The sequence below is a fragment of the Salminus brasiliensis genome, chromosome 4 (assembly GCF_030463535.1).
Source record: "Salminus brasiliensis chromosome 4, fSalBra1.hap2, whole genome shotgun sequence".
Taxonomy (NCBI): domain Eukaryota; kingdom Metazoa; phylum Chordata; class Actinopteri; order Characiformes; family Bryconidae; genus Salminus; species Salminus brasiliensis.
Genome location: NC_132881.1, coordinates 26,858,017 through 26,883,389, shown reverse-complemented (window position 1 = coordinate 26,883,389; position 25,373 = coordinate 26,858,017). Strand labels below are relative to the sequence as shown.

The 25,373-nt window shown below is 39.0% G+C and overlaps 2 protein-coding genes across 3 annotated transcripts; one reads left to right on the top strand and one right to left on the bottom strand.

Moving 5' to 3' along the window:
• The first annotated feature begins 1,043 nt into the window (after positions 1–1,043).
• Positions 1,044–16,575, top strand: enpep (glutamyl aminopeptidase). The gene is made up of 20 exons (XM_072677776.1): positions 1,044–2,033; positions 4,584–4,725; positions 6,462–6,593; positions 6,721–6,841; positions 7,026–7,180; positions 9,614–9,727; positions 9,909–10,043; positions 10,197–10,262; positions 10,405–10,470; positions 10,583–10,743; positions 11,619–11,701; positions 11,820–11,956; positions 12,065–12,120; positions 12,415–12,571; positions 13,532–13,605; positions 13,782–13,886; positions 14,707–14,877; positions 15,132–15,272; positions 15,698–15,779; positions 16,074–16,575. Exons 1-20 carry the CDS (start codon positions 1,387–1,389, stop codon positions 16,218–16,220), a joined length of 2,892 nt encoding a protein of 963 aa, XP_072533877.1. The 5' UTR covers positions 1,044–1,386; the 3' UTR covers positions 16,221–16,575.
• On the bottom strand, positions 15,864–24,227 carry rrh (retinal pigment epithelium-derived rhodopsin homolog). 2 transcript variants are annotated; one of them, XR_011979633.1, is made up of 8 exons: positions 23,994–24,204; positions 22,074–22,264; positions 20,069–20,168; positions 19,810–19,963; positions 18,499–18,667; positions 18,204–18,382; positions 17,957–18,121; positions 15,864–17,307 (listed from the first exon to the last, which is right to left on the bottom strand). XR_011979633.1 is itself a non-coding variant. In XM_072677777.1 (7 exons), exons 1-7 carry the CDS (start codon positions 24,115–24,117, stop codon positions 18,016–18,018), a joined length of 1,023 nt encoding a protein of 340 aa, XP_072533878.1. In that variant the 5' UTR covers positions 24,118–24,227; the 3' UTR covers positions 15,864–18,015. The 2 variants fall into 2 exon arrangements, 1 of the variants encoding a protein (XP_072533878.1); XM_072677777.1 differs by having other exon boundaries at positions 15,864–18,121; positions 23,994–24,227.
• Between the last annotated feature and the right edge of the window lie 1,146 nt (positions 24,228–25,373).

The window sequence follows — 25,373 nt, the reverse complement described above, 5'->3', positions numbered from 1 at the left end:
CGTACACAACTGGTATGTAGATTTGGCCACATTGTTCACAGCTCTTTAAAAGCAAATAAGACAGTATGAACAGCATGCCTATTCAGTGAAGATACACTGCATGAAATGCCTATCTAATTTCAGGAATTCATCTGAATTCTGACAATCAGGAGGAGATAGTGGAGGTTGTGTGTGCTGCAGTAAAAGTAGTCACACACCATCTGCATCAAATTAGTGGATCTCTGTTTGGAATTATCCTGAGGAATAAAGTGGTTGAATGGTCACTCAGAAAGTTGTTTTATTGCTGGTGTAAAACTGTTGCGAGGGGTGAATAATATTTTGTTTGTCAGTGTCATTCATAATTAGCAATATTATTGTTGTAAAAATACTGTATTTATATCTGTATATGTTTTTGTGGCTAAGCTTGGTTCAAACCTGGGGAGTTTAGAAAAGCCTAGTAGTGTTTAGGATTCTGTATGGAAGTTATATAAGCTGGAATTGCTGAGAGATAATGAAGGAGTCTACCAGAGATTACTGTTTACAAGAGGAGATGACAATAACTCCTTTTTTCCTTGTTCCCTTTGTTATAATTGAGAGGTTTGCACAGATGTGCGTCTTTGCTCATACTTTTGCGTCACGGGGTGCTTTGCTTGTAGTTTTTACGTGTGTCACTTGTCTAGACACTGAAAACCCCTTTTAAATGTAAAGACCTCAGTTGTAATTCAGAAGTCTACCTGTAGGACTGTGGTAATCCCAATGGTCACATGCTAAGGCAGTGCAAAGCTCAAGAGAGTGCAGCAACTTTTGCCACTCCCCTCCTATAAGCCCCCTCCTCTTATTCACTTTTCTCTCTCCTCTCTCCTTCCCTGCTCCTCTCTCTTGTCCATTCTTTTTTCCTATCCTCTTTTCTTTCCCTCCCTCCTCCTCCTAAGCCGGGCTTGGGATCACTCTTCTCGATTGCTGATTAACCTGCATAGATGATTGATGATTAACTGGACGAGGGTATGAATTCTGGGGCTCCTTTGTGCGAATGTCACTGAAGACTAATCCTCAGATTAACTTCAGCCAGTGGATCCCTGAACTTGGACGTTCGGACTCCAGACTGCATTTGCAAATACTGAAATTAATTTCTGTGATTAATAATACTCTTTTTTGGAGACATCTTGCAGTGATATACAAATACGGAAGGTGGTGAATGAGTGGGAGTGTAGACAGCTCTGATATATCCATGTGCAGCTGCATTCTCTCTTGGGAGGGATAAGGAAGTATAGTAGCCGTATAGTGTGCGCCTCTGTATAGCTGTATTTAGTAAGTGAGGGGAGGTTGTGTGTGTTTGTATGTGAGTGAGAGAGAGAAGAGCGAGAGAGAGAGAGAAAGAGAGAGAGAGAGAGATTCTGACTGTTCATCATGGAAACTTTTGACCTGGAGAAGAAAGAGAAGCGCTACTGTATCCGGGGCAAGCATGCTGCTATCATCTGTGCGGTCGTCATAGTGACCGGCGTTGCCGTGGGGCTTGGGGTGGGCCTGAGCCTGAACAAGTCCTCTCCAGACGAAGAGACCACACCAACAACCACGCCAACAACCACGCCAACAACCACACCAACAACCACACCAACTCCAGACAGGGGTCCCTGCACGCCCTCGTCTGACACTGACGGAGGCTGGACCAACTTTCGCCTGCCTGACCACATCATACCGTTCCACTATGACCTGCACATGGAGCCTGACATGATCGCAGATACCTACACCGGCAGCGTGTCCATTCACCTCCACCTGACCCAGCCCAGCACACACCTGTGGCTACACATCCGAGAGACCTTTGTGACAGATGTACCTACCCTGCAGCTCAGCGGCCCAGCTGGAACCAGCACTGTTGGAGTGAGGGGATGCTTTGAATACACTCCTCAGGAGTATGTGGTGGTGGAGGCTGCAGAGCAGCTGAAGGCCACCAGTGCTGAGGAACACTACGTCCTCACACTGCACTTTCAGGGTTGGCTCAACGGTTCTCTGGTTGGCTTCTACAAGACGACCTACCAGGAGAATGGAGAGACCAGGTCAGTGGTGTCAGGTTTTTTTTTTTCCAAAGGTTCTTGGGAGTGATGCCACAGAAGAACCACATTTGGTTCCCTAAAGAGTGTTTCAGTAAATGTGTTTTGAAAAATCACGTTTAGGAGATCTTTTCTAAAGTTTATCCTCTTCAACTTTTATTACATCCTTAAATCTAGGACTGTTATTCAGTTATTGCATGAAAAAACAGTGCAACTGTGTAAGTTATGTATACGTTATAGGAGCAAGGATCGGAAGCCTGGAACTGCTGGTGGATCCCTTGAGTTAAATGTACACCCATAATGTTAGTGTTCATTAAACACGCATCCAACCCAAGATCCACTGAGGAATCTTTATATTAGCGTGATTCAATTGATTCACTGGGTTAAACATTTTATCAATTTAGTCTGTTTGCTTACAGTATCTGTGCCGATTCACTTGAGTCTGAACAGTCTGAACGAGTTGCCCTAATTTTGTAATTTACCATAAGTGCAGACATTGCAAATGCAAACAAAGGAAATGAGCAATTAAGAATGTTTTATTTTTCGTATTTCCCTCTGTAGCCTTGATATCAACCACAAACTGGTTTGACATACTTTCATATCACAAGGAACTGCTTCTTCTGCATTTTTCACTCATGTCCACATACCATCCATAGTTGCTGGATTTTTTCCCCACACATTTCTTAGTGTAATACGTTCTCAGAAAATTAAAAAATGATCACTATTTAAAGAATTTATGTGAACTACAATTATTTTTTTGTCTTGTCCCATTGCATCTTTGATTGGCCCTTGGTCTGTTTTTAGCTGTGATATTTAGACTGATAAATGTAAAATTATAAAAAAAAGTTGGATTGGGTGTCCTAAAGTGTGCCTCATTTAAAAAGCAGTCTTGGGTGAAATATAAACATAACTTTTTATAAAATTGAGTACATGTACATGGGTTGTTTTTGTGACTTCACAAAATCAGTGAGTTCTAAATGGCAAAACTGACTGAAGTCTCAATTTAAAAATAATTTATCTTGATTAGGCAGTAAACAGTGCATTTTTACACTAGTAATGATCACACAGTATTATCTAACACTTATAAAAAATATATATTATGAGCCCTTTATGTAAAGGTAAATTCCTGCAAACAGCGTTACACCTATTCATATGTACACGAAATATATGAATTTAAGCGACTCTTTTGACTGGCTGTAAAATGTAGTTTGTAGTATGTGTATGTGCTCAGTGATGAATAATATATAATAATAATAATACATATATATATATATATTAGATTGCTACAGCCTTCACTTTATCTCACTGACTCAATGAATAATCAGCTCTATTCCTCATTCTCCATCACAGAGCGTACCAAAGAGGTGGACATAAATCATCCTCTCCTAAAAATAGTTCTGCTTGTTTTTTTTTATTTTGTACTCTCTTACGTAACAACCTCTCTTAATTTCAGAGAAGGGAACCGACATGGAAAAATCTGTGCAACGGCATATGTTTAACCTCTGCATTCCTTACAGGACTGTTAGTTTGTAAGAGCAGAGATCATAACCCAGATCACAGGGAGGACCACACATGAAAGACAGCCTTAGAGCTGTGTTGTGTGGCAGCAGGAGTTATAGGCTCCAAAACACATGCCACAGACAGTGAGCTGTTCCAGCCAGTCTTTCCAGGGTAGTGGGTTTTGGTCCTAGATAAACATCATCATTTGCAATTTGTTCAATTTCATGCGGTTGAACTGGCTGAGCTTAGGTTCATTCTTTATATCTCACTATTACATGAGCAAAGGTTGCAAAATTTTGAAAGCATGTAATGCTCATGATAATGAAGTGTGTGTTTGGTAAGGAGTGTAGATATTGGCAGTACCGGCTACTTATTATCTGATTTCAAAATGTGAGAAGTTCCACCACAGCACAAAGAAATAAAAAGAAATGAGGCTATAAACAGAGTTGTGATAAAATAATGACCCCTGTCCGCTATATCTCAGCTATGCTAGAGCTTCTTTAACCTTTCAGTATCAGGAATTTCAGTTCCTTGCCTGCCCTACAGACGTATAAAGAAAGTGAAAAGTTCCATAAGCCTTCAGTGCTGGAAAATATGAGGGATCATTTCCAGACTTTTGTCAGCACATTAGTCTTTTGCTGATATACTGTTTTTTCACAACTTAGATCACTGCAATTGCTTGCCATTGGTTTCTCACTACTGGCTTGTGCCGTTGGTCGCATAACTTAATATGGTAAGTCACTGCTGATAGATCACTACAAGGAGCAGTATGACTACTGTGCCCCAGGACTACATGTCCATGACTGACAGTAAAGCAAGTTGGCCTAGTCTTAAAGATACCCCTCAGACTCACCAAGAGTTTCCAGTATCCGACACCACAGACATCTGTTGCACTTTGGAAAAACAGGCGCTGAATTTAATCAGAATTTAATTGATCTTCATTAGCTTTGTAATGAAAAAGTGCAGTTGTGGTTGGCCTTTCTTCATGTGGTGGACTGTTGAGGGAAATGTAAACTAACTAAGGGTTTTTTACGAGTCTCCAATGATCTCTTTCAGAAAAATTGCGGCCACAGACCACGAGCCCACCGACGCTCGTAAATCTTTCCCCTGTTTTGATGAGCCGAACAAAAAAGCCACATACAAAATCTCTATCACCCATGACGAGCTGTATGAAGCCCTGTCCAACATGCCAGTGGAGGTATGCTCGACTTTTTAGCTTCATACTTGTGCTGCGAATGTGCGTTTTTATACATTTAAACATTTAAAACATACTGCTAGACAGTGTTGTGAAAACGTAAAACTTTCCAATTGTCTTAATTGTTGAATATTTGTCACAGTAATTGCTTTTAAATCTGTAAACAAAATGTCATGTTAAACAAAGAGGACATTGTCAAAAACAACTTATATTAAAACTTATTATTTTGTTCATGGAAAGAGCAAAGTTTCCAATGTAAAAAATTACCAGAGTGAAAAAGTAATTGAATAATTTGCTGCATGACCTTCAGCAGAACAGAAACCAACATGTGCTATCATTTCATATCAGCCTCACATTGGGTCATATTCACGAGCCATTCTTAAGAAGACATTTCAATGTTTTCAGATATTGGGATTTGTTGCATTTATGAGGACAATGGGATCCACCATTATAAGAGCATAGCTGTGAACAATTCTGCAATTTAAAAACACATCATGATTCTCACATAGACTTTGTTTTATGAGTTTCCTCAAGAACAAGCTTAAGACCAGTTCTTTGAAAGACATTGGTGAATGAGGCCCATTGTTCTGGACAAATGTGAGCCCATTTTAATGAGAACTATGGCCCTGCCACAGAATCTCTATTGGGTTCAAATCTGGACTAAGCCAATCCAAAACATTTCTTTTAATTCTTTTTAAAGACAATTTACATTCTGCTGTGGGTCATTGTCTTGTTGCATAACCATATAATGTTCAGGCAATGGGCATATGAACAGTTTATCTACAGATTCTCTTATTCTGAACAGAATTCATGATTCCTTCAACAATGATGGTTCTGGGGCAGCAATGTCATACTGGGGAGTCATGAACACTGGCTTTAGTTAAGGCTAGAGAGACCTGCATGTTCTTGAAAGGTCTCCTGGGACCTTTGGTAACTTCCTGCCCCTGTGCCCTTGGGAACACTTTGTCACTCCTGTCAGTGTGGCTCTGTGATAGTCTAGAATCTTAGACATGAACCCTTTGAACCCTTTCCAAAAAGATCTTTTTTAAATATCTGAAAGCATTCACTTTGAGGAATATGCAGTAAAGCTCTTTCATTGCACTGAATATATTGCAGTTTTCTTGCCATCATACATCATGGATATAATCTAACATTCTATCAGAACTACTTCTCATGAGTTATCACAAAACGAGCATGATTAGTGCTTGTTCATTCGAATTAGTGCAAAACAGTAAAATGGCAATTTTTTGTGGTATGCTACAACTGGTTCTGTTTTGTCCATCACAGCGTATTGGAGTTGAAATTAGATAATGCTTAGCAGATGATATGAGATGATATGCATTGGGTTACATCTCTTCCGATAATGAGACAATTTGATCATTGTTTCCTCTGTTCATAAGGTTCCAGTTGTTAATTGTTGACTTTGATACACTAACATCTACCTCCTGGAGGGTGTCCTTGACCTGTTGTGCATGGGGTTTTTGTTCACCATGGAACAAATTTTGAGTTAACAGTAACACATTCCAAATGCAGACGCCAAGCTTGAAATGTTTGTTGGAAAAACCTTCAAATTACATCTGAAAGGCTGTACTTTTAGCTCATATTAATTTAATTAAACCCTGACAAAATATTACAATAATATAGTATGTGTGTATCTGTATGTACCTTAGTCCGACCACTTTCCCTCTTTCTAAAATCTGTCTGCATTTCCCTTTGTATGCACACATTCTTTCTGGCAGAGTGTAGAGGAACTTCCTGGTGGGAAGAAAAAAACCTCTTTTGAGAACTCAGTCAAGATGAGCACCTACTTAGTCTGTTTCGCTGTGCACCGGTTTGCATTTGTTGAGCGGATGTCTGCCCGAGGAATTCCAGTAAGAGCTCTTTTCTCCCAGTATTTAGTGCAAATGCATGTTTCTACTATAGATTCGAGGTAAAAGCCTACAAATGGGAGCAGAGGTTTAACTGAGGCTCTGTTTATTCTCTCCTCTCATCCTGCAGCTGAGGATCTATTCCCAGCCCTCACAGACTCATACTGCTGTTTATGCTGCAAACGTCACTAAAGTGATCTTTGACTATTTTGAACAATACTTCGACATGAATTACTCCATACCAAAGTTTGGTAAGTGTTTATTTTACGCTCCCTTTATTAGCTTTGTCTGAGACCCACTTTATTTTGTATACATTAGTTTCAGCTGGTTGACTAACTTTTGCCATGATTGTCTAAACAAATAGTAACAAATGTGATCTGTCTTTGATATATGTCATTAAAACAAACACATAAGCTATGGAATTTCCATTTGTAGATCAGATAGCAATTCCAGACTTTGGGACAGGAGCCATGGAGAACTGGGGTCTGGTCACCTATAGAGAGACCAACCTGCTGTATGATGAGCAGGAGTCTTCCTCGTACAACAAGCAACGCGTAGCCAGTGTCATCTCTCATGAGCTTGTGCATCAGGTTGGCAATCATTTACTTCCTTAAAGCCTAGGCTTATTGTCTAGTTATTAAACACAAGAGCTACTCAGCAACTCCTAAAACTGACAAACTTAAGTGACAGAGTTAAGTGCTTCTGAGATTAAGGAGTTTAACTGACCCAGTGTTCTCTAACAAACACGAACGTTGGGTTAGTGTACCATGTCCGTGTTCGATTGTTAGGAAACTGTGTCCGTGTGTGTTCTAGGATGACCTCCACCATTCACACTGCACCAGAAAGCTCTATTCCCCATTCACACTGTTCACATTGTCCCAGAATGCTCTCTCTGTGAGAATTGCCTAGAATGTTCTCCCCCTTCACTGTTCTAAAATGCTCAATTTTCCCTTTCACGATGATACAGGATGTTCTAGAGTGATGCATTCACACTGTTCTAGAATGCTCAATTTTCCCTTTGATGATGATACAGAATGTTCTAGAACAATACATATAGACTGTTATAGAATGCTCACTTTTCCCTTTCTCAATGATACAGAATGTTCTAGAACGATGCATTCACACTGTTCTTGAATGCTCAGTTCCCCCTTTCATTATGATATAGACCGTTCTCCCCTTAGCACACTGTTCTAGAATATTGTTCTCTATTAACATTGGCAACACAATGTTCTCCCCTTTTGATCTGTTTTGGAATGATCTACCTCTGTCCACACTGTTCTAGAGTGCTATATCTCATTCGCATACATTAGAAAGCACTGTAGGTGGTTGTGGAGGGGGTGTTGAGTGAATAAAGATTAGAGGTAGATTATATTTGTATTTTTTATATATATTGTATATATATTGTATATATATTTATATATGTATATTTATATTTGTTTTAGTAAAAAGAATAGAATAGAAAACATTATTGTCTATATCTGGAACTTTGTCTTTGGCTTCACCAATTAAAAAATAATAAATTATCAAACAAATAAATAAATCATAAAAAGGTTTATATACAAAGACACAATACACAAAATCACACCCAACAGTACACACCAGCATCAAATCCACTAGATATCAGAGTAATCATAGTTAACACGTGTGTGTGTGTGAGTGTGTGTTCACTACCATTTAACCCATGCGGAGGACACATTTCGCTGTACAGTGTACAGTGACAAATACGTGCACCTTTACCTTTACCTTTACCTTTACAACTAAAATTAGCTACATTTTCATTAAAGTAATAAGTGACTTCATTAGAAATAAATCCATAAAAAATTAGTGAATTCCTAAGAAATACTTCTTATGGTCTGAGATACCCTATAATGCTTTCCAGAAGGGAGCAGATCAAAATCGACAAGCAGTGTGATTCAAATCATCCAAAGGCCCCATCTTTGTAATAGCTGGTGTGTATGAGCCCCCCAAAAAACAAAACACATTCAACTGCTGTACTTTTGTTGTGATAATATAATATTTATTATTCCATAGAATTTCCATGGTGGTATTTTTTAAAAAAGCAAGAAAATAAAACTCAAGCATCCCAAAAAGTTAAAAGAACTCCTAGACCCCATATAAACCCCATTCCTCAGAATTACAGTGGATGCTGCACTTACACGTCATTTGGTTGCTGAGTAACTAATTGTAAGTAGTAAAAACTGTATATGCACCCAGGATGGTGCATGCTGTATCATCCGATGAAGCTACTACCTGCATTATGAGTGTTCACGGTTCTGAAAACGTTTTGTTTTACTACAGTTGCATAATGTACAACAACTGCATGTTCTTTTATCCAAAAGCCAATCAGATTCCCACTTTATTGAGCCAGCCAGACAGAGACCTCTCACATATTGATAAATAGCCCCCAGTAACTCATCAAACCTTTTACGATGATGAGCCCAATGTGCCTTATGAGATGAGCACTGTGTGTGTTTATGACCTTTGTATCACACGGCACACTGATAAGGATCAGATTAGGTATATTACACTTTTTTTTTATGGACAGGTCCAAGGTTGATGGACATAGATGGTGTCCATAAAACATCACATTTTCTGTGATTGTCCTGGTATTGAAGGGACACAAGACTAAGTTGAATAAAATCAGCATAATAATAATAATAATAATAATAATAATAATATTCTGTGGTTGAGACAATGGACCATGACCATAGTGTTATACTGTGCTTCTGGGTCCTTGTCAAGCCAGTATCAGCCCATGGTGCTTGAGGTGCGATCAATTCAGTGAAGCACTGACGAAGGGAAGTGTGTAGCTAAATACCCTGGTGAAGAGGTGTTAAGGTAGTGGATTAAGTATTAGGGGCCAATTCTTCATCTTTTCATGTAGTATTTCACTGTATGTATATAAAGCTTTGACACCTGTGAGTGAAATACAGTATTCCCAGTCTAGTTGGGGATCAAGAAATCAAAGGTATTTCATAGAATGGCATTGCAAGTTCCTTTCTACATAATGTGTTTGTCTGCAGTGGTTTGGGAATATTGTCACTATGGACTGGTGGGACGACCTGTGGCTGAATGAGGGATTTGCCAGCTTCTTTGAGTACGTCGGAGTAGAGGAGGCCGAGCCTGATTGGGGAATGGTGAGAATAAGTCTGTGTTTAAAAGATGGTGTCATTTACCCGAGTTAGGGACAGAAGATAGAATAGATAGCTATGAGGACAGGAGTTGATTCATTTTGTAAATTCATATGTAAACATATATTTTTTATATTTGTGGGCTTTGAAAAAAAAACAATCAAATACATTCTTTTTTCCAAACTAGCGTGACATCATGCTCCTTGATGATGTATTTCCTGTTATGGTTGACGATGCACTCCTCTCCTCTCACCCTATCATTGTGGATGTGTCTACTCCATCCGAGATCACATCTGTATTTGATGCCATCTCATACAGCAAGGTGGGCTAATACTGCAGGCATATAGTGCATGTTGTCTACATTTGTGAGTCCTTTCTACATTTCTACATTCTACATGAGTCCTTGAGTGAATTTTAATGATAATGTGACCTGCAAAGTGTCCCCCATGTCAATCTGCTGTCTCTGTGCTTTTAGGGTGCCTCTATTTTGAGGATGCTGGAGAACTGGATTGGTCGAGACACCTTTAGAAATGGTTGTCGGGTGAGCAAAGGACATGTATTATTAGAGCTGATACTGTAATGTCAAAAATATCCATGTGAATCTAGTCTTTCTTTAAACGTCTTATTTCCAGAAGGCAGATGTTGTGAATTAGGAAACTCATGTCGTAATTTTATTTCCACAGAAATATCTGAAAGATCACGAATTCCAGAATGCTAAAACATCAGATTTTTGGAAAGCCCAGGCTGAGGTATAGTCACTTCTTTGTTGGTACAACATTTTTATTTTCACATAAAAGTTTGTACATGCTTGTAATCCATATCAGATTGTTGCTAATGGCATGTACACTGCATCGATACTAGATCAGTAAAGAACCTGTAGAAGAAGTTATGGATACGTGGACCAAACAGATGGGTTACCCAGTGCTGAAATTTATCAGCACAGGCACAGAGGCAAAACTCACCCAGCAGAGATTTCTCCTGGACCCCATTGCAGACCCCACTCAGCCTAGCACTCCTCTTGGGTAAGCCTGCTCTACTGCTAGACAGATATTTGAATAAATGTTACTGTATCGGCCATTGAGAGATGATGTAAAACTGAAGTGCATTAAGCAGCATTTTGGAGGTAGTCTTTGGTCAAGGCTGTTCTAAAGTCAGCTGTTCTATATTCAAAATTATTTTTCATTCACTTCCTTTAATAGCTGAAATGGTATGACTCTTGTGTGTTGTGCTGGGGATCTGGATGTGTCTTTTAAATGAGCTAACTCTAGTAAACAGACACCCACAAAGGGTAAACTGTTTTGTTAAGACTGTAAAATGTCATGTGATCCACTTTTTTTGCTTCACGTTAAGACTATGGCAGCCGTTGTTTTGTTTCATGATGATGACATGTTCTTTTTCTCCATTTGGGGGGGTTAAACAATGTTGCTGGTCTATCATAGGTCTGTACCATAGGACTATACTATCAGCAGTCTATCAGTTGAGATGTAAACAAATCCGGCAACCATTAATTTGTAGAACCTGGGATTTATAGTTTACCAACTGCAATTATATATCCAAATACAAGGTTGAAGGCAGCAATGTAGGGTCCAGCATTTCGTGCTCAGGTGACGTGCGATTGGATCAGTGTTGTAGATTGTAAATGACCGTTTATCCATATAACATGATATTATGATATTCTCTCACTTTGCCTCTGCTTCTCCAGTTTTGTTGGTTACTCTGAACCGCTCAGTTAACCAATACCTTCCAAATGGCACATGACTGATAAAGACTGATACAGAATCAGTTCCAGATAGGTGTTTCTGAGGCTGTTTTAATGAAAAAGTTATTTGTCCTTAAAGAAGCAGTTCCCTCGCTCTGTCTTTCTTTAAAGGTGATTAAATATTATTCTGTTACGCAGCTACAAATGGACCATTCCTGTACAGTGGCACGCTCTGGCTACCAACAAGAGCAGGAACATTGACTTTGATAAAGCACAGTCTGGTAGGGACACTGTTTTAGTTTCTATATTTGGAAAACCCATTCATTCATTTATAGGCCGCTCTAAATCCCATCCAGATTAAACATGCATCTCATGTTTTGCCCTGTGCTCCTTCTTCAGAGATAGTAATTGCAGACTACTCTCCTTCTACTGATGGACTCATCAAAGTGAACAAAGAGCATATGGGCTTTTACCGTGTCAATCACAATGACAACATGTGGAGCTCCATCAGTCAGCAGCTGCTGGCAGACCACCTGGTACTATCTTGTGGTTAATAAACATTCATTATATGGTTACGTCTGTTAATGCCCATCCTCCAAATGTTTTGAACTTGACTCAGCGGCTCTTTATTTTTTGTGCTTCAGGTGTTCGATGCAGCAGATCGAAGCGGTTATGTTGACGATGTGTTCGCTTTGGCGAGGTATTGTCACTCAGAATATACAGAAACACTGTAGGATTCTACTGAATGTATTTCACTCAAGTGTGTGCCTCATTTCCACAGGTTATTAACATATATTAATATTGTCAAAAGTACCTAAACTAAAAGATGACGTTTTATTTATATTAATATCTTAAGATCTAATATATTCTATTCTATTCTATATGTCTAATCACGTACATTCAGTGCATTCTTTTTTTCAGCTTGGTATCAGACGTTATGATCCAAATCTAACCTAGCCCACATTTGTGTTTCCTTTCAAAATGTATTGCACAGGGCTGATATTGTAAATTATGGTAATGCATTTGACTTAATCAAATACCTGGCCAACGAGACAAGCTACATTGTGTGGTCCCGGGTCTCCTCTTCTATAGCCTATGTGAGGGACATGCTGGCAGCTGACAGTGACTCCACACTCTATACCAAATTCCAGGTGAGTCTGTTGATCTGAGTTCACAGTGCAATCTGTGCCAAACAGAATGAGGGACGAATAAAAGTCTGCACCAAAAATGACCTTCAGTATATACGAATTATCGCTGCCACGCAAAAGCTGTGTATCACCAAGATGGCAACTTTCATCCTGAAATTTTGACACAATGTAAAAGACAACTGAAAGATTCACATTATGTCAAAGAGTGAAAAACTGCGAAAAAGGATATACTCACTTCAACAACCAACACAAAACCAAACTATGTCCATGGTTTAACCGTTTAAATGACCAATAGCCCGTCCCACTGGCTGAATATTTATTACATACTTAGCCTCATCGGTTTGCACAGAAGTCCCTGTAGTTACTGAATAATACAGTGTGTTATAAATTACTTAGTGTGTAATAAGCTTTGGAGTGTAAAGGGGTAAATAAGACAGGCTCCTCCAAAATCTTCTAGTGATGTTCCACTCATCTACAGCTGAGGTGCTGCACCTGATTCAAATTTTAGCCATTTTAAGTAGTAATAAATGTGGGGTTCTGACTTTTCCCTCACAATAAAATTTGATTTCTATTAATTTAATTTTACCAATGATTAAAAGACATGTCTTCATTTGTATGTGTTTAGATTGTATGTGCTTATGTTAAAATATGTTCAAAAAGATCCTAAGGTCCTAATTATTTCACATGACTGTGAGTGAAGCAATTCCAAGTGCTTTTTAAAACTTGGACATGAATATTTGTCCTGTTATTATAACTGCCAAAATGGCTGAAACATAACACTAGTGGAACTGAAGAAATACTACAGTATTTATATGTACAGTGACCTTAATAAAAGCTATAAAATCTAAGGGTGTGCACTGTGCCCCTGTCTGAATTGCTTGAGTACCAATTGAACACTGTGGAGGACACAGGCCAAAGGACACTCACTGTACAATGCACTGAACATCTCTTTACCATGTGCAGAAACTCTTCCGTGACCATGTACATAATATCTCCAGAACGCTGGGCTGGGATGATGTAGGCAGCCAAACAGATCGGTGAGTGTTATTTGCCAGGCCTTTCTTACAGATTTGGCCAACATCATATTTCACCCTCTTCATTTTTATTAGTCTTGTAACACTAAACTCAACAGACATGTCAGACATGTACAAACACTGAACACACTGTGTATGTTTGTGCATGTACTGTACTTAAATAACTGTTCCCTGGCTAGTCTGCTGAGGGAGACTGTTCTGGGCATCGCCTGCCAGATGGATGATACCCAGATTCTTAATCAGGCCTCTGCCATTTTTGAAGATTGGATCCATGGAAGAGTCAGGTACAGTGGGAGTTATTTAAAACAGTTATTTAAAGCACATAGCAAAAGCTTGGTCTAATTTAAAATTCATTATTCATCGCTCATGGCATATTGAACAAACTCTCAGAAGTGTGAATTCTAAACTTAGAGTCAACATCACATCAGTGTTTATAACTAGGAGGTTGTTTCATAAGTAAAAACGGGAGTTTATTATTCATTATTATTATTATTAGAGTTCATTATTATTAAAATTTGATGACAACTGTGTAGGTAATCGTGCTATTGTGTATCACATTTAAATAATATACCAAAATGATAATAATTACCATAGAAAGGTTCAACGCTATGGACTTATATGTGAATCCATACTACAAATCCTCACTCTCTTACAAATTACATTTAAAGTGGTTACATTTAAAGTAGTTTAAAGTCTATATGTGAGTTTTATAATGGACAAATGTGGCTCCTGAGTTATGCAGCAATTCCCTGTGATGCCACAGCTATCCAGGAATGACCTCTCTTTCCCTCGTTACTCATTGTGATGCTAGCCAGCACAGCAGTCTTTTGGTCACTTCTACTCCAAGCGCATTCAGCTGTCCAATAATGTTGCATTTGCAGCAATTCTGATTCTAAATCTGAATTTAGTGACTCGGACAAAGTACTTGCTAGCCTCCACCCTCCCAGCTCTGGTAGCACTGAGTTATTGGAGGAGTCCTAGATACTGAGGTGAATCAGAAATGACTAAATTAGGAGATAATTGTGGTGAAAAGGCTAGAATCCATGGAGACCGTCAAATAGATTGTGTGTGTTCAGTTAAATTTTCTGTCTCTTGCGAGTGCAGCAATGTGCCAGTGAACCTGAGGCTGCTGGTTTATCGATACGGGATGAAGAATTCTTCTGCTCAGAGCTGGGAGATGATGTTCCAGAGATACCTCAGTGCTACACTCGCACAGGAGAAAGACAAGCTGCTGTATGGCCTTGCTTCCACAGAAGACATTTCATTGCTCAGCAGGTAAAAGTTCATGATTAGTGTAATCTAAAGATATTTTATAAGATTACTCAGACAGCACTACAAATTAAACGAGGTGAATTAAAGACAGCGGAGAAGGACACTAGTCCTACCACATGGTTTGTAAAGTTTTCAGAGATGATTAGCCCTCATGACTGGAATTTATGCTGATAAGATTGGTGACAAAATGCTACAAATGGAGGGCAGCTTCAGCCTTGAGAAATTAGCATCATGGAAAATGTTGTGTTTTCCGGCAGGTTGCTGGAGGCAGCTAAGGATGAGTCCATTATAAGGAGTCAAGATGTGTTCACTCTAATACGATATGTATCCGTAAACAAGTATGGGGAAAGCATGGCTTGGGATTGGGTCACACTCAACTGGGACTACCTGGTCAACAGGTAAGTGGGCCCAGTACATTTAGCCAATTTTTTAAATGCTTTGACAAAATGTAGCTTAGTAGAACTGCAGGAGGAATGATTTAATACATGCAGCATTCATCAGCATAAGAAGTAAAGTTTATGTGCAATTCTTCAGTTTTTTTGGGGCCATTTTTGGTCTAAACTAGAATCCTAGGGAGTAAACGGGAGACTTTCTCCCTTATATACTTTAGTAGTAAAACAATTGTAAATGAAAATATTTAGAGATGTTTGAATCCACCAAAGTTTTAAGTCAATTTAAATTAAACTAGTTCCGCACAACTAATCTAGGCCCATACTGCGTCACGTTTTCCTATCTAATAAAGAAAAGATAAGCTGGCCAATAAATTAGATTTACACTGTGTTGTTTTATGGAGCTCTTATCTGTATGTCACTATCTTTTTCAGGTTCACTATCACAGACAGAAACCTGGGCCGCATTCTTACCAGAATCAGTCCTTCATATAACACGGAGCTGCAGCTGTGGAAGGTAATTCACACAAGCCAAGGAAACCGAGTGTACAGCTGTAGTATTTCACAGATTAGAGTAATAGAACACAATCACAGCACAACATTCTTATGTGAGAACCGCTGTTTAATGGGGTTTGAAGTATACAACTCCAGTTAGGAGTGGTCTTCTGTGCCTAAATATGTAGAAAAGGCTCAGAACTTTCTGACTATGGCTCAGAAAGACGCTTTCACTATCTCGTTGTTGTTTGCCTTCACTCTGCTGGATCATGACCTTGATGGTTGCTGTTAGTAAACGCACTCTGCCTCCTTTCAGATGGAACATTTCTTTGCCCTGAACCCAAACGCTGGAGCGGGAGAGACGCCCAGAAAGCAGGCTTTGGAGACAGTGAAGAATAACATTGAGTGGGTGAAGCGCAACAAAGCAGAGATCCAGAACTGGCTTGAGAGTAACTTGTCCTAAACACGTCAACAGACACACCACACACTTCACTTTGGTCACCCCATCTCCTCATACATCACCTCATTTTTTTTAAATCCCCAACATTTACCTTAATGGGAAGAGACTGAAATCAAAAACCTGGACCTAATTAATAAGGGCCAAAGGCACAATAAGCACTCGTGATAGCTCTAAAAGAAAACAGCTGTGTGTTTCTGAGAGATTACATATGAACCATATATAATCTCTCAGAATAAATTTTGATTTATCTAAATATAAATTGTGGGAAATGAACTGTACATTTGTAACGGTGTATTTAAGATGCTGCCACGTGTCAAAGATGAACATAAGCTAAGATGTTTGGTGTAAAATGATTAAATTATGGGTAAGACAAGTGTCGTTGTCATTGCTCTATAAGTCTTCATATAACAGAGTAAAAATCTGCTGATCATGTAGAAAACTACAACTGTGAAAATCCCACAGATGTGTTTTACATGCACTATAAAAAATGAACTGTGGAGTTTACAGTAGGCTGCTGGCCACATGCCAGTACATTACGGGTGTAGTACTAAACTTTAAGACTACATTTACAGCATGAAAATCACAGTAACTACTGAAACACTGTGCAAGTATAGACAGGTGTAAAAGTACAGTTAACTAGATATAATCTAAAAATGACAGCAACTTCTAGTAACTGCTACAATATATACCCAAATGTTTGTGGACACCCCTTCTTATTCAGCTGCTTTAAGTTGAGTCCTGACACAGTATGCAAAGGAGAGCTTTTCAAGTCCTTGTAGAGATGTACTGCCAATAGAATAGGACTCTCTGGAGTAGACAAACATGGACACCATGTCAAGAGATATAAAAGCCCTCCAGGGGCTTTAGGAGCTGTGCAGTAGTGGAACTGTGTTCTCTCCAGTACTTCAGGGATGAGTTGAATTGGGGATGAGGTGTGGTGGTGATTATCCACCATTCGGACCTCACTAACACACTTGTCGCTAAATACAATGAAAAAAAAATCCTCACAGCAATGCTCCAAAATCTAGTAGAAAACCTTCCCTGGACAGTAGGGACAGTTACTCCAACAAAAGCAGGATGAACTCTTTGCCTTGATTTAGGAAGAAACAATGAATGAGCCGGCTATCCCAATACTTTTGTCCATATAGTGTATTTCAGTTGACATAATTTTACTGCATTCAGTCGCAGGTGACATTTATAGCTGGCATGGTGCATCTGAACCTGATATCCTCTCTACATACACATTAAATGCTCTTCTAAAGAACTCTTGCTCATTTTCTGTTAAATGTTTTCTCAGACATTTCTAGGAATTCTGAGATCATTATTATCTTGTACAAAACATTACTGTACATTTTTGCAGTAAACGAAAATGAATATCGGCTCCCAGAGTTCATAACAATAATAAAAGAACATACTATACGTTAAGAAAAGAGTATATTCTAGCAGTGTGGTGAGTGTTGGAACAATATTAATTTGGCAGTTCTTTTACTGGAATACTAAAAATATTCAATCTAAAACTATGTGTCTATTACACTAACACTATTTCATTTATTTTACGATACTGACATCAGTAATCACAGACTCAGAAAGTAATGATGGCATTCAGTAGTTCCAAAAACGTCACTCACTGATCTTCTATATTAAGAGGTTAAGCTTAACTTACCAAGTTGCTATCAAATTTAACAGCAAACAACAATGCTGGAACATTTTATATCAGAGTGAGAACGGTGCGGGATCACCATAGTGAAAGAGAGGAACAGCGTCCAGCGCTGACAGAAGAGCTATCATGGGTCATCTTCTATTGGTTGAGAGGCAACTGAGAGGCAGTCATGGGAACTTGGTTGCTGATGGTGATTCGCTGGCGGGTCTGGCATCGTAGCATTCCTATGATGGCTCTTCTGAATCTAGAATAATAGAAGAAAAGCCACTGATTACAAACAAGAAATCAGAGAAATCTGGGCATGATAATATCGCTGTCAACATTACTTCTTGTTCGCGATAACGTAGATGCAGGGGTTGTAAAAGGTGGAGGACTTTGCGAAGAGCGGGGCAATGATGGCCATTGGTGCAGGAATCGTTTTGGGATCACCAAACGATGCCCAGAGACACACTATGGAGTACGGAGACCAGGCCACTAAAAACATCACGATCATCACAATGGACATCTGCAAAACACGGTTACACATCATTCAGACAGCACTGACCTCCAGCAGAATGGACACACATAAAACATAAATGAGTTTAATCTATAAATCAGAGTAATACAAAAACATCTGCTTGCCTTAGTTACATCCATCTGGTCTGACCAGTCTATGTTGATGCTGTCCAGGCAGTTGCTGGCCTTGTACCTCCTTATGGTGACCGAAACATTGTAGTAGCAGTAGAACATCACAGACAGTGGTACGATGAAATTAACAGAAATGACTGCCATAGTGTAGGAGATAAATGACCTGAGAAGAATAAAGGAATACCTTTATTAACACTCTGGCCAAACCCTCTGCCCTTGACCATTAAACAAATGTGAGTGGAAGTATCCAGATCTATCAGCACAGAACTGAAACATGTTTGGCTTTTTGGGTTCCTTTTGGTCTAAAGTAAAAAACACTCATGCACTAGTGAGAGGGCAAGAAGGTAAGAAAGAAGGAAGGACAATGGCAAACTATACCTGAAAGCCCAAGTTAGAACTGAGTAAGAAGAAGTTACTTCTATTTAGTTGCAATAAAGAGTCTGTGAACCCTTTAGATTTATCTTGCTTTCTGCATTGATTACTAATGACATGAGGTCTGTTCATTATTTAAGTCACTATTATAGATAAACACAATCTAACGAAATGAATAAGACAAAAACAGTTGTACTTTATTGAGCACATTGAGTAAACATTCAGAGAGCAGGCTAGAAAAAGTAAGTGAACCCTTATAATAATACTCAAATCAAATAAAATGTATTTGTGTAGCACTTTTTTTTACAACTGGTCTTGTCACAAAGCAGCTTTAGGAATCAGTAATTAGTAACAGGGAAAAGATCAACAAGACCTAAGACCCCCAAGTGAGCAAGCCAAAAGCGACAGTGGCAAGGAAAAGCTCCATCAGAGCTGGAGGAAGAAACCTTGGGAGGACTCACAAGGGGGGACCCATCCTCCTCTGATCAAAACTACTTGTACATTATTGATAAATCACACATCAGACTGTTCTACTGCTCAGGTGTGCAAAATTATCATAAAATCAAAATATAATATGGTACTTACTTAATCATAGTAATGATGGTAAGAGTGATGACAGTAACAATGGTTAGGTCATATTAATAGTGGCAGATAGTAAAAAGTCCATGTATCTTAATGGATGTTAACTCAATGTGCTCAATAAAGGACATTCAGCACAACTGCTTGTGATTTTATTTGTTTAAATAGATTGTGTTTGTCTATATTTCTGACTTAAATAATAACCAGCCCATGTTTTATTAGCCATCAATGCAGAAATCCAGGGAAACAGTTAAGGTCCTACTGGTGCAGGGTGCAGGTTAAATGACTGTAAGAGTAGGAGAGTATACAGGTAGAGGACAGTAGTAAGCTGAAGCCTGTAAGAGGTGGACTCACGCATCATTGTTCCTCCAGTTGATGGTGCAAGTGGCTCCAGTTGGATCAGGAGCGTACCCAGCCCAGCCTACAATCGGCATGGATGACCAGAACACTGCGTTCAGCCACGCAGCCACGTTTAGGAGTGTATATGAGCATGTGGTCATTTTCTGCCCTGTATATGCAGCAAAAGCATAAACATAAGCCAAATATGACCTGGCCTGACAGTCTATAACACTACAAAACATACAATTCATATGCTATTAGTGTCTATCCATACCTATGTCAGGTCTGCAGATGCTGATGTATCTGTCAATGGCAACCACTGTGAGCAGGCCTATACTGGCCATCCCAAAGAATATATTCAGAGCAGCATAGATCTAGAAGAGAGGGCTTAGTCAATAGGAAATCTGGACGTGATACTCATAAAAGTATTTTTTTATGTAGCTTTCTGATAGAGATGTCTAAAGTCACACCTTTACAGCTTTATTGCTGTGTGACCATACTTAGTTACAAGAAGCATGATTCATTTCAGAGAATTCAAATTTCTCAACAAGTGGGTTAAATATTACAGTCCATGTTTTGTGCTTACTCACTCGCTCGCTCGCACACACACCCACACAAACACACACTTAAGGAGTGGTCACCAGTCCTATCCACCAAGGGCTGGTGTGGCTCCAGGTTTTCAGTCCAACCCAGCAGAGGCACACCTACACACCTTTTCACACTATAACCAGGCTTTGAAAGTAAAAATGAATGTAATGTAAATGAGAAAAATATATAATTATATATGCAATATATAATATGTAATATAGAATTAATATTCTCCTGTTTTTACAAGATTGAGATTTATTGAACTGTCACTGCAAAGCTCTACACACAACTCCCTTCAACTTCACATTGCCATCACCATGTGGTCATTTAGAAAACACTTGTATTCAATATTTTTCTCTCAAGGCAGCACAGCTTGAGCCTAATTAGCACACATTTACCAAGAGGGATTCTCAATGCAAAGTAGGGCAAGTTTGGACTGGTGTCTTTGGTAGTACTGACTTGGTGAGTACACACTCCCGAGGACGGCAATTCTGCAATTGGAACAGCAGCATGGTGCGTAATGCATTCTGGAATATTTGGCCGTGCAAGGTCCACACAAGTCATGTCCTGCTGCATCCTTGATAACACCGGCAGAACAAGAACACATCCGGGACTTTATACTGTACTGGGCTAGATGTGAATGGAGCTGTACATGGGCTGCAACTGATGACGTTTCACATGTCCACAGGAACACAAGTACACAAGAACACAGGTTGAGAATCAAAATTTAGTCTTGAATGAAATTCGTGCCACTCTAGGTGACCTGCTTGGACATTTCAGTTGATGCGTGCCAGGGGTGGACCAGGCATGCAAGATGATTTTCCCCTGCTGCCTTTTTGTTGTTGTTTAGTGTATTATACAGTACAGTACAGTGCATTAGCAAATAAACAAGTTTAAGTAGTACTGTTTTGAATTTATCTTACCAGTGTGTATGACTATGTTGTACTGTGTGTGTCTTTAAGGGTTTGTGTGTTATATCTTTATAGCAAAATTTAGTGGTTTTTAGAGAAGGGCTTACTTTTGACCTGGAAATGTCTGGATGTTTGGGGAAATGGGGAAAAGGTTTCAGGAACTAGAGGCATAATTAAGAGAAAAACTGTAATCAGCTGGCTCCCGCACAGTTGGAGTACAATCTGCAGCCCCCCAGACCTTTGTGGATAAGTTATGTGACCCTTGCACTTAAAGCAAGATTATGTAGCATTTCTACCTCAAAATAACAGAACATAAATCACATTGTTGCTCCACTGATATGTAAAAGGAGGAATAGCATCTCTACCATTGCACCGTCTGGCTCAGTGTGCTGCTAACTACTAACTATTCTGGTGAAGCGGGCACAACAGCGTCCGCAAGACCTGCATAATGCTGCATAACCCAATAGTACTCTATCACGTCAGTCCAAATGCTTCTTTTACTTTACAGTGCCAGTTCTGTATCTCTCAGCTGGTCCAGAAATGCATGTGTAAGGCATGTCCTGTAGTGGTGACTCAAAGTGCGAGTTACACCTCCCGACTGTTGGGGGAGCCCAAGAGAAAGACATGCTAATTCTGGCTTAATGTTTTCTGAAGTCTAAAAGGTCTGAAAGCCAGCGTGGCGTAATGAATATATTCATTGTTGGTCAGCTCATGTTGACTAAACCTACAACTCTGCACTAACATTATATGTATTCAATGTGAAATTGACACACAACAAACCTGGCAACCAGTGTGACCGAACTTCCAGCTGCCATGCAGGTCAGAGGCAGCAGACATGGGGTAACCAATGCCCGCCACTCCGACATCGGTGAAGGCCAGGTTAATGATGATAGCATTTGTGGCATTTCGCAACTCTTTGAACTTTACGAACATCATGAGCACAACAATGTTACTGGACAAACTGATCACACCTGCTCAGAGAGAGAGAGAGAGAGAGAGAGAGAGAGAGAGAGAGAGAGAGAGAGAGAGAGAGAGAGAGAGAGAGAGAGAGAAAGAGAGAAAGAGAGAAAATGTGGACATTAGGGATATAGGTACTGAAATATTGATAAACTTTTAAAAATTATCCTGAAATTAAAATATCAACACTACATTTTATTAGTAATCAGTGTATTTGAAGGTTACTAAACACACGGCAACGACAGAGTAAGTTCTGCATAATAGCCGAATATATTGAGTTATTTTACTCCTCTGAAATCAGGCTTTCTAATTAGAAATTACAATTAACTCCTAATTTTACATTCCCAAGAAAGCTTTAAAAAGGCATAGGCATATTAGCTTGTCATAGATTGAAAGAAATGTTAATGGTATTGCCCATCCCTAGTGCAAATTAGCCAAGCACATAGTGTAACCTACATAGCCAGGCCTCATATTGGGTCTCATCAGTACTCATCGGTACACAGTCTCTGTACTTCTACATTTTACTCTTCAGCATGTAGCTAAATAAAGGGAGTACCAGCACTTTTATCCCCACTTCCAGCACAGTAGTCACCTTATTTCTCCACGAACACTTTCAAGTTTATTTCTTCCACTTTATTCGAGAATCGTATCGTATTCAAAGTGAGCTATTTAGAGCCATTTAGAGTAGCTAGAGCTAACTAGCTTTCCAACACCACACAACTGTGGGGCACCATATCTAAATAAGAAAAGGACTTGGGTCTACAGTTGAAGATGCAAAATTTAAATAGGCCACACAAACGTCCATACGTTAGCTCTGGTAAAGTTGACGCATCAGGTAAGACGTTAATCTAAGAGCTAACCTCAGTGCCTCACAAACACAAGATTCATAGCCAAGGGTTTTAAACGCTCAGTTGTTTTAAAGTAAGCGTCTTTAACCACAGGTGCAGGTCAGCAGTCTTGTGGCAGTATGGCGGTGGGTATTTTTATGGTGCTCCACAACACTATGATCTTTTTGTGTTGTGTTCATAACACTGTTGTTCAAGTGAAATTTTCCACTTCTTCCAATTACTGTGAAGCCCTCCAACTGAACATATTGCTAAACGACTCACTGATCAAAGATCAAATTATGTCAAAGATTAAAAACTGGAATACCCAAAGATTTTGAGTGGCAGCAATGATACAATACTTTAACAACTCACTGAAGGCCTCTGCTGGTTAGTTTAGGAATTACCTCTACACTTGGCTTATTATTTAGCTTTTAATCTTAAGGTTTTCTTTTAGTAACTTCTACTAATGATTCATTGGAGATTATAAATATTAAACCCAATAGCTACTATGACACAAACTAGTTATGTGGTTTTGAGCATAGTTACATTGTGCTACTACCAGACTGGCCATAGTTTCTTTTGCATCAATAAAGACTGTAAATAATGAGAGCAAGAAACTGAAAGTGTGAGACTACTACAGACTACTACAATTTAAAGAACAGTATAATTGACAGGATTGACAGAATGCAATACATATAAAAAGTACCACAAATAGTAGAATGTATAAAATCTATTAATTCTGTCTGTTTCTTGTAGTTTTAGTTGTTTCTTACACATAGCTGTTGCAAACATGAAACTATATGAACTATATGCTATCTAAGAGCTGTAATACAACACACACAGACAGACAGACAGACAGAGACAGACATACACACACACACACACACACACACACACACACAGAATTACTCTTTACATGCAGCAATAAGGTATCCAGCGACGATGTTGTGTTCCATTTGTGAGAAGGCACTTTTTCCACCAAAGCTGACAGCTTCGGACGAAGAGTTTAGCAATTCAGGTCCCATTTCTTTGTCACACATATCCACACGCTCTCTGCCCCTCTGACATCCACTACAGTCCGGCCTAAAACACACAGCACACCCGGGTACAGCCCCTCGCCCAGAGAGTTTAGGAAACTGTGTGTGTGTGTGAGTGAGTGAGTAAGGGAGTGTGAGAAAGAGAGTGAGAGTGATAGAGAACATGGGGGGCATGCTGAGTGGAGAGAGGTTTCTGGGGTTTAGGCATTGTTAATGTTGGTGGGGCGACTGTGGTCAGCTAGGTAAAGTTGTGGGGAGGATTAGGCTTTGCCTGGTTTGTGAACACTGAGGAGCTCATTGTTTCAGGCCTAATCCTCACATGAAGGCTTTTCATTCTTAAAACATCAGACCTGCAGGCAGAGAGAACAACATGAGCTCAGCCTGAGTAAAGAAAACATCAATATAGCTGTACACAATCACAAACAATATTAAAAGATACGCTGCTCATCAGACCAGTAGTTTAGAGTTCCAGCAGGTCATTTCAGCAAGTACATTTAACATAATCCTGCAACCACAGCTGTGTAATACAGCTTAACACACTTCAGTTAGAGACATTTATAAGTACCACTGGTCTGAACCCACCAAACCTAGATCTTTCACATGCACCAGCATGGTGGTGGAAACTTTCCAAATTAGTTGTTTTGAGGGTAGTTCTGTTGAGCTGCCTGCAGACTGGCCATAAAGACTGTAATTTATGAGAACCTACATTCCTGCAGTGTAAGATCTACATACAGACTATTACAATTTAAACATCAGTAAAATTAAAAGGGCTTGTAGAATGCCCCCATTTAAAGTATATCAGTTCCAAATATTTCACTGATTTCACAGTTTTTACATATTTATACATATTTAGCTTATAGTAGAAACAATTGAACAATAAAATTGAGGAAACAGATTGTTAAATTGAGTGAATACTTTATTAAATCGAGGAAATTATTTATTAAATTGATGGAATGATTTATTAAATTGAGGAAATTATTTATTAAATTGATGAAATGATTTATTAAATTGATGGAATGATTTATTAAATTGAGGAAATTATTTATTAAATTGATGAAATGATTTATTAAATTGAGGAAACGATTTGTTAAATTGAGGGAATGATTTAATAAATTGAGGGAATGATTTAATAAATTGAGGAAATTATTAAATTGAGGAAACGATTTGTTAAATTGAGGGAATGATTTATTAAATTGAGTGAATGATTTATTAAATTGAGGGAATGATTTAATAAATTGATGAAATGATTTATTAAATTG

Excerpts from the sequence above, each read along its gene's own strand:
- enpep (XM_072677776.1), top strand. The coding sequence starts at position 1,387 with ATGGAAACTTTTGACCTGGAGAAGAAAGAGAAGCGCTACTGTATCCGG. Across the intron at positions 6,842-7,025 it reads TTACTCCATACCAAAGTTTG|ATCAGATAGCAATTCCAGAC; the intron begins GTAAGTGTTTAT and ends TTCCATTTGTAG. Across the intron at positions 15,273-15,697 it reads TGGGACTACCTGGTCAACAG|GTTCACTATCACAGACAGAA; the intron begins GTAAGTGGGCCC and ends TATCTTTTTCAG.
- rrh (XM_072677777.1), bottom strand. The coding sequence starts at position 24,117 with ATGTGTGACAAAGAAATGGGACCTGAATTGCTAAACTCTTCGTCCGAA. Across the intron at positions 22,265-23,993 it reads TGGATACCTTATTGCTGCAT|GTGTGATCAGTTTGTCCAGT; the intron begins GTAAAGAGTAAT and ends CTCTCTGAGCAG. Across the intron at positions 18,122-18,203 it reads TACGTTATCGCGAACAAGAA|ATTCAGAAGAGCCATCATAG; the intron begins GTAATGTTGACA and ends CTATTATTCTAG.